General features: G+C 31.3%; 1 protein-coding gene across 12 annotated transcripts in view; it reads left to right on the forward strand.

The window, feature by feature from the left end:
• LOC126883019 (sortilin-related receptor-like) overlaps window positions 1-17,281 on the forward strand; it is a 339,261-nt gene that overhangs the window by 21,518 nt on the left and 300,462 nt on the right. For all 12 annotated transcript variants that reach the window (XM_050648189.1, XM_050648193.1, XM_050648192.1 and 9 more), the window contains exon 2: window positions 15,910-16,149. In XM_050648189.1, the coding sequence (XP_050504146.1) occupies window positions 15,910-16,149 (240 nt within the window). The remainder of the gene's footprint in view (window positions 1-15,909; window positions 16,150-17,281) is intronic.

A 17,281-nucleotide genomic window follows, 5' to 3' on the forward strand; every position in this document is an offset into this window, starting at 1 on the left:
ACCCCTTAAATATAGGCAACCCGTAACTTTTTCTGAAAAACGATAACATCCTTCTTATATCCCCATCTTTAGGCTATATAACGACTTTTTCAAATTAAACTTATCTTAAACAAGTTTTTAGATAGGTAGGGAAATGTGTCGGGTGGGCGGTCGGCCATGTTGACCGCCATTTTGAATTTGGAAATGTCAAATTCACTATTTTTTTTACCTATCGATGAGCTTACTTTGAGTTGAATTTCATTCATTTCGGTCAAAATTTGCAAAAATGGGCCCTAAATAACCCCCCTATTTCTACCCCCCTTTGAGAGGTTTTTTTAAAAGCTTAGTTTCTCGACAAAATTCTCTTGAACTTACTCATACCGAATTTCATCAAAATCGGTCCGGTAGTTTTTGCTGAGCGGTGGCGACATACGTAGGTACGTACGTACGTACATACTTCCAACATGTTTTTTATTTGCTTTTTAGACTCAGGGGGACTCAAAACGTCGAAAAAAAATGAAATCTGAAAAATTTTTTTTTGCACGATCCTATAACTTTATCTATTATACTATACTACGTTCTGTATATAGTACAATAAAGTAAAAAATGATAAATGTTTCAATTAGGATATATTTATATTTATGTTATCACATATGAAAACATATAGTCCCCAGTACACTGTCATTTTTTAAAATACTTATAAAATTCTTAAAAATGGTTTTAACTGCTTCGTTTAAGTGAGTCCAGTAGGGCTTACAATATCGAGCCAAAATCTCAATTCCGGTATTAAAACCGGTATTATGAATAAAAAATATACTTACACGTTATATTTATACTATCCTCAGTTTTTTTGTTTTGAAATGAGTAGATGTTATTTATACAAAATGATGGAAACAAAAAATGTGCAAATAGAAAAACTTATAAAAACTTATAAAAAAACTTATAATAGTATATTATACAACGAGCATTTTAATGATGGTCATTATAAAGCGAGTATGAGGGTTATGAAACGAGAAGTATGCGGAGAATAGAAAAAAACATATTTGATTCTAGGATAAATTTTGCATATAATAGGATAGTACTTTTACTTATGAAATTTGCAATTTTTAAGTTAATTTAACTTAAAAATATATTAATACAAAGATTAACTTACTGTGACAAATATTTTATATGGATTACTCTGTATTTAGACCGCTATATATTTTCAATTATTATTAATAATTCAGAAAATAAGTGAGCCTAATTTATACACCACAATACACAAAAAAATGAAAAATATATCTGAAAATGTAAAAACAATTCTGATTAATAAATCTTACGGCTTATTTATAAACTAAAGTAGTCTAATTTTAAATATTTAAGAATTTTTATATAACTCATTTTATAGGCCACGGTAATAAGACAAAAATTTACCCTGTTCGTGACACTTCAGCAGCCAGGGTACTGAAGCGTTTTTTAAACAGGTATGGAACAAATTATAACTATTTCTTGCGTAGGATCTGGCGGCCATTTTTATTTATAAACAATTAACTGTCAAAAAATGACATTTTCCCCTTTTTTCAAATCAACGGAAAACAGTGAAAGTTATGATTTTTTTAGTACAAATATCTTCGAGACTATGGAAAAGCTTTAAAATGACGTATTACAAAGTTTGATATACTCATTTATTATTAATATAATTGCGAAAATGGTCAGAATTGCAAAAAATATTTTCTCAATAACTGTTGTAAACATTAGTGTACAGCTTTGAAATTTTTGTCAAATGAGGGTTCTTTGGTGCTTAATATGTGATAAAAATTTCAAAGTGATTCATTCAATCGTTTAAATTTGATTTAAATTGTTTATCCCAGAGAGCATTTTTTTGCAATAATATAAGTCAGAAAAAAAAGACCTTAGAACCATTCCGCAGGTGTCAAATGAAAGAGCTACATTTTCAACATGGTTTAAAAAAGTGAATAAAAAATGCATTTATTAGTAATAAATAATTATGCAAAAGTATCGTCAATTTTTCTTTATAAAGTTTTTGAATAACTTTTTCCAAAGTTAACTTTTTTTACCCTGTTTTAAGTGCACAACTACCAAGTAATGTTATCTATATCATAATTGATAAAAAATTGTAATAAATATGTATAATTTCTTATATAACAAAATAAAAAGTTTATAAGGAAAGATTTACGATACCTTTTCATAATTATTTATTACTAATAAATGCATTTTTTTATTCACTTTTTTTAAACCAAGTTGAAAATATAGCTCATGCTCTTTCATTTGACACCTGTGGAATGGTTCTAACGTCATTTTCTTTTGACTTATGTTATTATAAAAAATGCTCTCTGGGATAAACAATTTGAATAAAATTTAAACAATTGAATGAATCGCTTTGAAATTTTTATCACATATTAAGCACCAAAGAGCCCTTATTTGACAAAAATTTCAAAGCTGTACACTAATTTTTACAATAGTTATTGCAAAAATAATTTTTTTTGCAATTCCGACCTTTTTTCGCAATTATATTAACAATATATGAGTATATCAAACTTTGTAATACGTCATTTTAAAGCTTTTTCCATAATCTTGAAGATATTTGTACTAAAAAAACCTACTACGTAGAAGAAAAACGTTTTTTTCTTCAAACGTCAAATAATGATGACCTTACTTAATATCTAACTTGATCCTGTCAAAGTTTGATGTCTCCGCCGGCAGCAGTTTTTTTTTCCCATTTCTTTACGGCGGAGGGAAAAATGTTGTCATGGCAACAATATGAAACATGTCACAAAGCAACAATACAAATGTCATTAACAACAATTAAACATCATTTTTATTTATAGTAATATTAAAAGTACAATTAGTTAATGAGGCATTTTCAAAATTGAAACCGTGCAAAAATGTTCCCGACTCTTGATACGCATTGGTAATTGTTGATGATACTGATGGTCGAGCATAACTTTCAGCAATCATTCCCGATGTTGGCGAATCATGAGGGTTTAAAATTTTTTGAGCATGAATTGTACTATTTATGGTTGAAAATTGCTACGTTTGAAGAAAAAATAGTATACTTTATTCGGCAAAGAAGCGACTTTTCTTGACTTGCCCTCTATTACGCGCCTCACTTCGTTCGGCGCGTAATATCGGGCGCGTCAAGAAAAGTCATGCTTCTCCGCCTCATAAAGTAATATACTATCTCTTTTAAAAGAAACATCCTGCCGGTTTTTTCTAATACCGTTTTCATAATTTAATTTAATTTAATATTTACCGAGATATTCTATTTGTTTATAAGCCAAAAAATTGTTTATAATTTTAAAATATTCCCGAGGTCGCTTAAATAATCCAATTTGAATTATCATAGTTATTCTTATGTATCTTAATTATTGTAGTTATTATAGCGACCGTAAATTTTTAATTAACGTTTCAATTGTTGCTAAATTGTTAATTCAAGAAAATTTTTGTCAAAGTAAATCGGGAAAAACACGTCTCTATGTAGAATTTATTTACGGTGAATTTTTATTTGGGTATTTTCGGTGTAAAGTTAAAATCTATGTAGTTATAGAGCAAAAATTGAGAAAAACACGATCTTCGGGCGCCATTTTATTTATAAAAAAAAGTAGCACACTATCTGCGGACTTTGCATACCTATATTATTAATATATACAATCATAAGATTCGATTCCAGCAATAAAATTGCTGGTAAATAACTTTTCCTTGTATTTAGCTAATTAGCCCTGAGTATTATGTGGAATTTTAAAGATCGTTTAAAATCCACTTTTGGAACGCGTCAGCGACATCTCTTAAATAAAAGCGAAAAGTCTCAGATACAGATGCAGCTCCACCGATCACGTCGTAAAACAGAAACAGATGTCTGGAGATAGTGCATAGCCTCTGAATCGGAAGGAAACATAAAGTTCTATCTTTACTCAGATTTGAGTACTAGGAACTTTCTTTGAGGCCGTTTTTTCCTAGCTAGACGAATGAAAGCGAAATGTGACTGCATATTGTAGAGTCCTTTTCGCTTTCTTCGTCTTCTCTTGTCTTATAAATTGTAAAAGTCATTGATTAATGATGTACCAGAAAGAAGTTCCAACGAGAAAAGTTTTCAGATTTAAATAATTATTTACCAATTTTTATTATAATGGTGAATTCTGTATCTGAGACTTTTCGCTTTTATCTTAATTTTTGATTGAAACTACTTATAATTAACTACAAAAGACTGTCGGTCTCTTGTCCGACAAATTTACAGCCTCGTGTCTTTCGTCCGACAACGTAAATATATGTTAATTATGGCAGGTTATATTTTGCGATTACAAAATTTGGGACACGAATCACAGATGATAGATTGGAGGGGCCTGTATTTATTCCTACTTGTATTCATAAGGGTAGATTTTTATAAATAACATATTTAAATTTTTTCAATTCGCTTGAAGTACTTACAAACGTATATAGTTCATGCAGTTTTCTGATACTAATAATGTTTTACAAATAGGTATTAATAATATGGATTTCCCAATCAAAAGAATCTCCAATCTATTTGCTAGGAGATCCCAATATAGGTCGATCAAGTTCATACATAGACAAATATTTCTAGCATGGGTTTCCTATCAAAATCGTGTCATAACTATCCTTAAGAGGGGGCCGTAGGTTGAAATTAATATTTCAATCACATTTTTTTAAAGTATGGTAGAATTATTTTATTTTTAAATTAAATAGGCATATTTAGTACAATTCATAGATTTTTCAAGAAAAAATTCAAGGAAAAATATTGAAAAATAAGCCAACGGTGGCACATTTTTAAAGACACCTCAAAAAAATGGATTTTGCGGTGGACTCATGAGAACTCATCATTGGATAATGGTAAACAAAAAATTCAAAAAGATTTTATTAGCTTATGAGTTTCTCTAGGTAACGCTGTCGAGGTTTTTTAGTTTTTTCGAATTTTGGCTTTTTGATATCACAAACAACGAATTTTGTTTTGCAAAAAGGGTGAAAAGCAACCTATTTATTATTGTTAAAAAAAGCATAAAACAAAAAACATCTGTCAGTGTTACCTCAAGAAACGTTTAAAGGAAATATATACAAAATTCTAGCTCGGTTAGTCAAGTAGTTTTTGAGTTACAAAGTATTGTCAACTTTTATTTACAATTTCTTTTTGTCTGTCAAATCGTAAAGTAATGCACACCGGAATATGTTCTTGAATCGCGGAGTAATTTATAAAAGAAAATGAGAACAGCTGCTGACCGTTTCTCACTACGCTCAAGCACGCTGGCGCGTACTAGCTTCAAAGCGAGTCGAAGGTATAGGGAGGTAGAGAGATAGTTTTGAATATCCCTACCTTCTACTCGCTTTGCAGCAGGTTCGCGCCAGCACGCTTGAATGTAGTGAACCACGGTCAACAGCTGTTCTTATTTTCTTTTGTAAATTACTCCGCGATTGGACATACAACAGTTGTACTCTACGTGTATGGTGTTCTTAATGGACATGTCTTTAATGCTACTTTAGTAACTAGCAAACCGTTCAATACCGTACAATATTTGAGCACAATAAAGATTTCATCTCAACTGGCATAGGCCAGGGACTATCTCATTTTAAACAAAAATGGACATACAATATTTGTCCTCTTATCCATCGATATGTATTTAAAATCCCTAAAAAGGGTTATACCACAACAGAACGTGTTCGGAATCAATATTCCATCATCAGTGTTATCACAGATCACATTACATGTTTTAAGCCACCAAGATATACGGGTAAAGTAGGTACAGAAATTTTTCATTGTGATAATTTCAATATTCATTTCAGTACCTACTGCTTATTTTGCCGCAAACTGTATAATAATTACATAAAAATTAAAAGGAAAAAGTTGTTGGCTGTATATGTACCACAGTTTAAACAAACTTCAATGAAGAAAAAATTTTGAAAATTATCCCAAAGGATTATAATTATCTTCAAAACGTTTTCGGTCCAGTCGGATCATCATTAGTGAAACATCTTAAAAGTAGTTGAAACTAGCCACATATTTGGTTGTAAAAACCTTTAAATTTTAAATTACATGATAAACGTTCTCGTTATTTTGGTGCCTATTCGTTTCGAATATTGGCGATCATTCTGGCTATAATTATTTTATTAACTGATGCTTTAAGTAGATTAGTTGTTGTATGTTCTTTAACCATGATATTCTTCTTCTCCCAATTCCTCGCTTTCCGAATACTTTGCCTTGAAGGATTATTTTCAGCAATCTGTATTTAGTGCCGGTTCTTATTATGTGTCCGATATATTTTAATTTTCTCCTTTTAACCGTATACATTACTTATTTTTCTTTCCCCATTCTTCGTTGTACGGTCTCGTTAGTTATCTTGTCCGTCCATGATATTCTTAGGATTCGCCTGTAGGTATAGCCACATCTCGATGGCAAATGTATTATAATATAAAAATGTGATGACAGGAGGTCGATGTTAGAGGATATCACTTTAGGGAACATATATCTTCTTGTTCGAAAAATGGACAGTAGTCCGACAAATGATATCAGCCAACTGATAGTTGATTAACTGGCTGGTATCAATTATCGGACTAAGGCCCGGCGCAAATTGAACCTAAGCGAGACACAACCTGCGCTGGCGGGACGGGTGACCCGTGCAGTTATTTTTATAGCGCACCGCATATTGATCACAACATGATCACAACCCAGCCCAACCGTTGGCTGTCGCTGTAACGAATAGAGACGGGCAAAATCAGTGCGGACATATAACGGTTACTTTTGATACCGGTTCTCAGTGGTACTGAGTACAAATACTGATTACAAAATACTGATGTATCTGATCCGTGTACTGAATTGAGTAGGCAATTTAAAATTGGTATTTCCGTACTTGTAACTAGTAACATTTTAAAAATATCTTACACGTCCCTAGTAGTCGTAGCGGTATGATTTTCGAAAACATCTAATTTGATCATAAGCGGGTGCATAGAAAGATATCTTACACTGAGTATTTTATTTCTGCACATAATACCTACATATTTAAAATAATCTCTCCCCTACTGCTCGGTCATAACTCATTCCTCAATTTACTGCTCGGATCACAATCATTTACAATTACTGCAGGTCATAATTCATAATTCCTCCGCTACTGATCGGTCATAAAAAATAACACTATCTGCAATAAATATAAATGTAATATGCCGACAAGTTGAATTTGAGGGTAATACGATATTTTTATCAATCACAGTTTTAAGTAACATGAATATTTTCTAATAATGTGTTTTTGTAAAAGCATAACTTTGATTATTAATTTCGTCTACCAACATTATTTAGTATATAGCCTAATAAATTAAAAAAAAGTCAATATGTAAATTCGTACAGGATAAAACAAATTTTATATCAAAGTTTAGGGGGGTACAAAAGATATTTTCAAGAAAGTATCCAAACCATACAAGGGGATCATTGTTTAAATAATTAAAAAGTGGTCATTTTTGCAAAAAAATTACTTTTTTAACTGCTGAGGTCATTCAGTTACCAACGAAGGTCTATAGGATTTTTTTTTGAAAAGTTGAAGAGTAAATATTTCTCATGACTTACTAAATTAAATTTGACCCCCTATTTATTTAAATAATTATATATAAAACTTTAAAAAAAAATTTGCAAAAAATTATTTTTAGCGTTTTAAATAAGCACTACAAAATATCTTATTTTACAGACTAAGTTGCGCTATGTTACAAATATTAAGCAGAAAAAAATTGGTCGAAAAATATTTAATAGTTTTTGAGATATTGAATTTCTTTATTAAATATTACTATATTTTCAATTGCAAAAACGCGGTTGTTGCCAAAGAAATATTCACCTGCTTAAGATCTCAATATTTTTATTTTTATGTATATTTTCGATAAATGTATTGATAAATTCAAATTTCAGTTAAACTCCCCCCTAAAATGGCATTTGAAAATTATTCAAATTTGTTTATAATTTGTTTTTTTAATAACGTCGCGGGGATTAAGTATTTTAAAATGCCGTTTCAATTATTGGGTTGCTGGGATTTTTTTACTAATTAACAAAATTTTTTTGTCGTTTTTTCTTCTTCTTTTTCTTCTTGGAGTTATATTATTACGGGCCCTTTTAGGGTTAATTTTATTAAGAATGTCGAATCTCTGACTTGTAGATTCTAGACCTAAAAATATTAAGATTTAACTAAAATCTTTTAAATAAAATGTGGCTACTTACTGAGTTACAGGGTGTTTTATTTAAAAATTTAAAAATTATTGTTACCAAGTACTTTAAAACTATTTGACGTATCCTTATCATACTTGGCAGAAAGTGTGGCTATTATACACCCTATTAAATTGTGATTAATAAACGTTTCTAGCTAGTGCCAGAGACGTACGACAGGGGATAGTGAATGATTGACCCTTCCCAAATTCTACGCTACTGAGTGAATTACTATTGTAGCGAAATTTTTCGATTCTCCAATACTTTGTATGTAAATAACTTTATTGGTATTGATAAAGTCATCAGTTTGAGAGATATTGGAAGTTTAAAATGAATGAATGAATGAATCAAAATAACTATGCCGTTTCATTTTTAACGTCCAATAACTCGAAAACTAATGACTTAATCATTACCAGTAAAGAGTATATTATTTACATAAAAAGTATTGGAGAACCGAAAAATTTCGCTAAAATAGTAATTCCCTCAGTGGCGTAGAATTTGGGAAGGGTCAACCATTAACTGGCCCCTATCGTACGCCTCTGGTGGTAGCTAGAAACTTTTATTTATCACAATTTAGTAGACTGTATAGTACCCAGACTTTCTGTATAGTATGATAAGGATACGTCAAATAGTTTAAGAGTACCTACTTGGTGAAAATAATTTTTAAATTTTTAAATAAAACACCCTGTAACTCAGTAAGTAGCCACATTATATTTAAGTGATTTTAGACCAATCTTGATATTTTTAGGTCTAGAATCTACAGCTTAGAGATTCGACATTCTTAATGAAACTTAACCCAAAAAGGGCCCGTAGTAATACAATGCCAAGAAAAACAAAAGAAAAGGAAAAAAGACAAAAAAAATTGTTAATTTTAGTGAAAAATTCCCAGGAACCCAATTATTGAAACGGCATTTTAAAATATTTAATCACCGCGACGTTATTAAAAAAAAAATTATAAACAAATTTGAATAATTTTCAAATGCCATTTTAGGGGGGAGTTTAACTGAAATTTGAATGTATCAATACATTTATCGAAAATATACATAAAAATAAAAATAATAAGATTTAATACAGGTGAATATTTCTTTGGCAACAACCGCGTTTTTGCAATTGAAAATATAGTAACATTTAATAAACAAATTCAATATCTCAAAGAATATTAAATATTTTTCGACCAATTTTTTTTGCTTAATAGTGATAACATAACACAAATTATCCTGTAAAATAAGATATCTTATAGTGCTTATTTAAAACGCTAAAAATAATTTTTCAAATTTGTTTTTAAAGCTTTATGTATAATTATTTAAATAAATAGGGGGTCAAATTTAATTTAGTAAGACTTATGTGAAAGATTTACCCTTCAACTTTACAGAAAACAATCCCATAGACCTTCATTAGTAATTGAATGACCTCAGCAGTTAAAAAAGTAATTTTTTTGCAAAAATGACACCTTTTTAATTATTTAAACAATGATCCCCTTGTATGATTTGGATACTTTCTTGAAAATATCTTTTGTACACACCTAAACTTTGATATGAAATTTGTTTCAACCTGTACGAATTTACATTTTGAGTTACATGTAGTGTAATTTTATTTTACTAGACTAATAAGCTTATTTAGTCTACCAAAGTTATCAGAATTTAATGATGAAGACAAAGCAGTTTTCACTCGGGGTTTTAACTAAGCTAATATTTTTATTTATCACAATAAATTGTACTTAGGTAATACCATCCGTATTCATTTCAGATACATATGTCCATCTCGCAAACAAAAACAAATAAAAATAAACATCTGGCAGTGAGTCACGCGTCCCACGACCCAAGAAAACTGTACGTCGATGACAAACGTTCCCAAGCTTGACCTGCGAACGAATGAACTGATAGTAGGATGCGCAATACGGTCTACGCAGTTCGCCGGCGCAGGTTGTGTCTGGCTTAGGTTCAATTTGCGCCGGGCCTAAGCCCCGGCGCAAATTGAACCTAAGCGAGTCACAACCTGCGCCGGCGGGACGGGTGACCCGTGCAGTTATTTTTATAGCGCACCGCATATTGATCACAACCCAACCCAATCGTTGGCTGTCGCTGTAACGAATAGAGACGGGCAAAATCAGTGCGGACATTTAACGGTTACTTTTGATACCGGTTCTCAGTGGTACTGAGTACAAATACTGATTAAAAAATACTGATGTATCTGATCCTTGTACTGAATTGAGTAGGCAACTTAAAATCGGTATTTCCGTACTTGTAACTAGTAACATTTTAAAAATATCTTACACGTCCCTAGTAGTCGTAGCAGTGTAACCATGTCTAGGGATTTTCCCCGAATCTAGGGATTTTTTGAAGCTTTTCCAGCTCTGGAGGGATTTTTTTTGAAATCTAGGGATTTATTAAACTGTGCTGCCGCCATTTTTTGTTGTTATTAAATATTTTTTTGTTCAAATATTATTAATATTGTCATTATTTATTGTTCCCTGACATAAATATTCCTAAGTAAACATTAAAACATTACCTAATCAATGATTAAAGTGGATTAAACATAGTGTTTAATAGGTTATAAATTAAATTGACAGCTGTCATCTGTCAATTTCTTCTTTTTTAGGTAAAATTAATACGATTTAGGGATTTCTAGGGGAAATTGAAGCTCCCGTCTAGGGATATTCTGAAATTTCATCTGGCAACTCTGAGTCGTAGCGGTATGACTATCGAAAACATCGAATTTGATCATAAGCGGGTGCATAGAAAGATATCTTACACTGAGTATTTTATTTCTGCACATAATACCTACATATTTAAAATAATCTCTCCCCTACTGCTCGGTCATAACTCATTCCTCAATTTACTGCTCGGATCACAATCATTTACAATTACTGCAGGTCATAATTCATAATTCCTCCGCTACTGATCGGTCATAAAAAATAACACTATCTGCAATAAATAAAAATGTAATATGCCGACAAGTTCAGTGGTGTCATGGTGTGGGAACGCGTGGGAACGCCGTTCCCGTACTGGTTAAGAAAAGAAAAAAAATAATAGAGAATTTAGGTTTTGTAAACAAAAATTAGCAATGCGTTCCGGCACTGCGTTCCCGCACTGCTAATTTTGCCATGACACCACTGGACAAGTTGAATTTGAGGGTAATACGATATTTTTATCAATCACGGTTTTAAGTAACATGAATATTTTCTAATAATATGTTTTTGTAAAAGCATAACTTTGATTATTTTCCAGTATATGTCATCTTAACGAATCAGATCTTACTCACAAGTATTGGATTAAAAAACCATCTCCACCTTTATGTACTGCATTACAGAACAATCCTATTTTTTCAAAGGAATTAAACACAGTAGACAAAAACTTAGACTACTTTGCTCTCTTCCATAAAACTGATGTAATAATACCCACATACAACGAAAACAACATAATCAGCAACAATATCCTGAAATCTATTTTGAACTGCTACAGTGATGCAACAGTTATATACACAGATGCATCTAAATCAGGAGAAGGGTCTGGCTGTGCGTATTTTTTACCCTCAGGAGGTTTCGAATTCAAGTACAAACTTCCCAATGAGTTTTCAATTTTCTCTGCGGAATCATTGGCCATACTCGAAGCGTTGAAATATATTAAAAACTCTTATACTAAAAAAACGTTAATTCTTTCAGACTGCCTATCAGTTTTACAGAATATCAAAAATACTTTTTTGCCCAAAACATTTAGTAATCCTTACATATTTTTAATAAAGGATATGTTAAAGCAGTTAGAAGACTCTGGCTTCAATATAAAATTTATTTGGGTTAAGGCACATATTGGACTCAAAGATAATGAGTATGTAGACTACTTAGCCAAATCCAGTATAACATCAGGCACTTTATTGTCATATTCTTTATGTGTATCAGATGTTATTACTATTTTTAAAAGAAACCAACTATCGATATGGAAAGATCAATGGAATCTTTACTGCTTAACAAACCCCACAAGATACACCACTTTACAACCAGTGATTCCACAAAATACATGGTTTAAGAGTTTTAAAGCTCCACGTAAATATATAACAACTATAAATCGATTACGTTTTGGGCATGCTTGCTATCCAAGTCATTTATATAAAATAAATGTGATTGAAGACAATAATTGCAAACATTGCGGAAAGCAGGGTGATCTTGATCATATCTTTTTTGAATGTACTAAGTTTCAACAGCATTCAAACTCTCTCTATAAAAATTTAATTCAACTTGATATGCATGCACCATTCAATATACAGTCTTTGCTGGCTACAGGCTCACAACAAATATACAATATCATTATAGATTTCTTGTCAGATACACGCACAGTCCTATAAGATTTGTACGCGGGCATGAGATTTCTTATGATTTAAGTTCAGATTTGCATCTTTTTTTTGTCATAAATGTTTTATCACTTTATCAGAGTTCCATTATTGTTTTTATTGTATTATTATTGTATTGTATTATTTATTGTGTTACTATATTGTTTCTGTTTATTTTGTATTAGGATTAGGATTGTATTTTGTTTATTGCAACTGGCTGAATGACTAATGTCTATGCCATTAAATAAAAAAAAAAAAAAAAAAAAAAAAAAACTTTGATTATTAATTTCGTTTACCAACATTATTTAGTATATAGCCTAATAAAATAAAAAAAGTCAATATGTAAATTCGTACAGGTTAAAACAAATTTTATATCAAAGTTTAAGGGAGTACAAAAGATATTTTCAAGAAAGTATCCAAACCATACAAGGGGATCATTGTTTAAATAATTAAAAAGTGGTCATTTTTGCAAAAAAATTACTTTTTTAACTGCTGAGGTCATTCAGTTACCAACGAAGGTCTATAGGATTTTTTTCTGCAAAGTTGAAGAGTAAATATTTCTCATAAGACTTGCTAAATTAAATTTGACCCCCTATTTATTTAAATAATTATATATATATATATATATATATATATATATATATATATATATATATATATATATATATATATATATATATATATATATATATATATATATATATATATATATATATATAACTTTTAAAAAAATTTGCAAAAAATTATTTTTAGCGTTTTAAATAAGCACTATAAAATATCTTATTTTACAGACTAGGTTGCGCTATGTTACCAGTATTAAGCAGAAAAAAATTGGTCGAAAAATATTTAATAGTTTTTGAGATATTGAATTTCTTTATTAAATGTTACTATATTTTCAATTGCAAAAACGCGGTTGTTGCCAAAGAAATATTCACCTGCTTAAGATCTCAATATTTTTATTTTTATGTATATTTTTGATAAATGTGTTGATAAATTCAAATTTCAGTTAAACTCCCCCCTAAAATGGCATTTGAAAATTATTCAAATAACGTCGCGGGGATTAAGTATTTTGAAATGCCGTTTCGATTATTGGGTTGCTGGGATTTTTTTACTAATTAACAAAATTTTTTTGTCGTTTTTTCTTCTTCTTTTTCTTCTTGGAGTTATATTATTACGGGCCCTTTTAGGGTTAAGTTTATTAAGAATGTCGAATCTCTGAGTTGTAGATTCTAGACCTAAAAATATTAAGATTTAACTAAAATCTTTTAAATAAAATGTGGCTACTTACTGAGTTATAGGGTGTTTTATTTAAAAATTATTGTTACCAAGTACTTTAAAACTATTTGACGTATCCTTATCATACTTGGCAGAAAGTGTGGCTATTATACACCCTATTAAATTGTGATTAATAAACGTTTCTAGCTAGTGCCAGAGACGTACGACAGGGGATAGTGAATGATTGACCCTTCCCAAATTCTACGCTACTGAGTAAATTACTATTGTAGCGAAATTTTTCGATTCTCCAATACTGTGTATGTAAATAACTTTGTTGGTATTGATAAAGTCATCAGTTTGAGAGATATTGGATGTTTAAAATGAATGAATGAATGAATCAAAATAACTATGCCGTTTCATTTTTAACGTCCAATATCTCGAAAACTAATGACTTAATCATTACCAGTAAAGAGTATATTATTTACATAGAAAGTATTGGAGAACCGAAAAATTTCGCTAAAATAGTAATTCCCTCAGTGGCGTAGAATTTGGGAAGGGTCAACCATTAACTGGCCCCTATCGTACGCCTCTGGTGGTAGCTAGAAACTTTTATTTATCACAATTTAGTAGACTGTATAGTACCCAGACTTTCTGTGTAGTATGATAAGGATACGTCAAATAGTTTGAAAGTACCTACTTGGTGAAAATAATTTTTAAATTTTTAAATAAAACACCCTGTAACTCAGTAAGTAGCCACATTTTATTTAAGTGATTTTAGACCAATCTTGATATTTTTAGGTCTAGAATCTACAGCTTAGAGATTCGACATTCTTAATGAAACTTAACCCAAAAAGGGCCCGTAGTAATACAATGCCAAGAAAAAAAAAAGAAAAGGAAAAAAGACAAAAAAAATTGTTAATTTTAGTGAAAAATTCCCAGGAACCCAATTATTGAAACGGCATTTTAAAATATTTAATCACCGCGACGTTATTAAAAAAAATATAAACAAATTTGAATAATTTTCAAATGCCATTTTAGGGGGGAGTTTAACTGAAATTTGAATGTATCAATACATTTATCGAAAATATACATAAAAATAAAAATAATAAGATTTAATACAGGTGAATATTTCTTTGGCAACAACCGCGTTTTTGCAATTGAAAATATAGTAACATTTAATAAACAAATTCAATATCTCAAAGAATATTAAATATTTTTCGACCAATTTTTTTTGCTTAATAGTGATAACATAACACAACTTATTCTGTAAAATAAGATATCTTATAGTGCTTATTTAAAACGCTAAAAATAATTTTTTCAAATTTGTTTTTAAAGCTTTATGTATAATTATTTAAATAAATAGGGGGTCAAATTTAATTTAGTAAGACTTATGTGAAAGATTTACCCTTCAACTTTACAGAAAACAATCCCATAGACCTTCATTAGTAATTGAATGACCTCAGCAGTTAAAAAAGTAATTTTTTTTGCAAAAATGACACCTTTTTAATTATTTAAACAATGATCCCCTTGTATGATTTGGATACTTTCTTGAAAATATCTTTTGTACCCACCTAAACTTTGATATAAAATTTGTTTCAACCTGTACGAATTTACATTTTGAGTTACATGTAGTGTAATTTTATTTTACTAGACTAATAAGCTTATTTAGTCTACCAAATTTATCAGAATTTAATGATGAAGACAAAGCAGTTTTCACTCGGGGTTTTAACTAAGCTAATATTTTTATTTATCACAATAAATTGTACTTCGGTAATACCATCCGTATTCATTTCAGATACATATGTCCATCTCGCAAACAAAAACAAATAAAAATAAACATCTGGCAGTGAGTCACGCATCCCACGACCCAAGAAAACTGTACGCCGATGACAAACGTTCCCAAGCTTGACCTGCGAATGAATGAACTGATAGTAGGATGCGCAATACGATCTACGCAGTTCGCCGGCGCAGGTTGTGTCTGGCTTAAGTTCAATTTGCGCCGGGCCTAACTGTCCACTGTCCAATTCATTTACTTTAACATCGACCTCGTGTCATCACATTTTTATATTTTAAACTTTATCTACTGACGTGGATGTTTCAGGACGTAGACTCTGACATGCGGTATGTCATACCGCAAAAATATACCTTCATACATAAGAAGTTTTTAATAATTACGCAATTATTAACCACATAACTTTATTTCTTAGGCTAACTACCTGTACGTGTCTCAGAAACAGTTGATGGTACATTGGGTGGGAGAAAACAGCAAGGTAATCATCTGTTTGGCTCGCGATCCTGCATCCATAGTACCCGACGTTCCTTCCGCAGTTTTTATATCTTACGACGATGGTGATACCTACCAAAACAAAACAGAAAGCTTCAATCTGCCCGACGGTGGATACGCTACATTGGAGAGGTTTTACAGTCATGCCAAACTCGGTGCGCATGTAAGTACTATTTTCATGATAATTAGATTAGAATGTACTGTTGATTGATTTTATGTAGATTTCTTCATTTTATTCTGTTGAGCTCCTTCTTATTCTTCTTTATGTGCCGTCTAGAGATTGAACTTGCTGGATCCAGCGCTTTTTTACATGTTGGATCCAGCAAACCATGCTGAATTCAGCAGCGCGGTTCCGCAAACGTGTCAAATTCGAAATAGGTTACTTAATGTCTCCATTAGCCTCTTTATTCAAAGCCGTGAGTCGGCAACTTGCCATTCTATCGCGCTAGCAGTAGCTCAGTATGCTGGAAAGTTTCTACAGCCCAAAAGTTTGCATCGATAAAGCGTTGATAGACATTGATTCTGCGATAATACGAGTATTATCTGCTGGCGAGTGGTCAATAATCAATAAGTTGATCGCCACTCTTTAACTGGTGAAACTGGCTGTAGAAGCTCTTTGCAGAAGAGAGTCCACTTTGATAACGGCTGACACAACCATGAAATTTGTCTTAGGCAAACTAAATAGCTAGGACTCTAGCTTTATTGCCAATCCATCGGAAGCATTACGCAACAGAATCGCGGAACGGCGCCTCTCTGAAATTGCAGGTACATTAGTGTGCTTACAAAATACAAAAAAGTATAAAGAAGGACTAAACAATCCTGGTTTTTCCTCATGCCGAAAAAGAATGCAATGCGACAAGAGATGAAAAATTTGTTGACTCGTATAAATAAACAAGTGATTGTGAAAACAGTGCAAGAGGACATAATGGAAGAAGATGGGACAACTAATCCGGAGCTTGAACTTGAGATTGAATTGAATCGAGAAAGAGAAAACTTTTATAACCAAAGAACAACTGGTTTTCTAAAAGATTACGAAAAGATTTTGGAAAAGGAAATGGCCGTTTATGAGACAGAAGGAGTGAAATTCTATCATTTGTCCATGGTCTATAACTATTTGATGACCTTAAAACCGACCAGCATAGAGGCCGAAAGGCAGAGGCGGCTCTAACCCATGTAGCGCCCGTGTGCAGTCGATACCTTGGCGCCTTTTGGTAGACGCGCAGTCAAAATGGAATAGTCGAATAGGTACCTATCTAGTACTACATATATAGTACATAGGTATTACAGGGTATTAG

Source organism: Diabrotica virgifera, chromosome 4 (assembly GCF_917563875.1).
Source record: "Diabrotica virgifera virgifera chromosome 4, PGI_DIABVI_V3a".
In the NCBI taxonomy this organism is placed as follows: Eukaryota; Metazoa; Arthropoda; class Insecta; order Coleoptera; family Chrysomelidae; genus Diabrotica; species Diabrotica virgifera.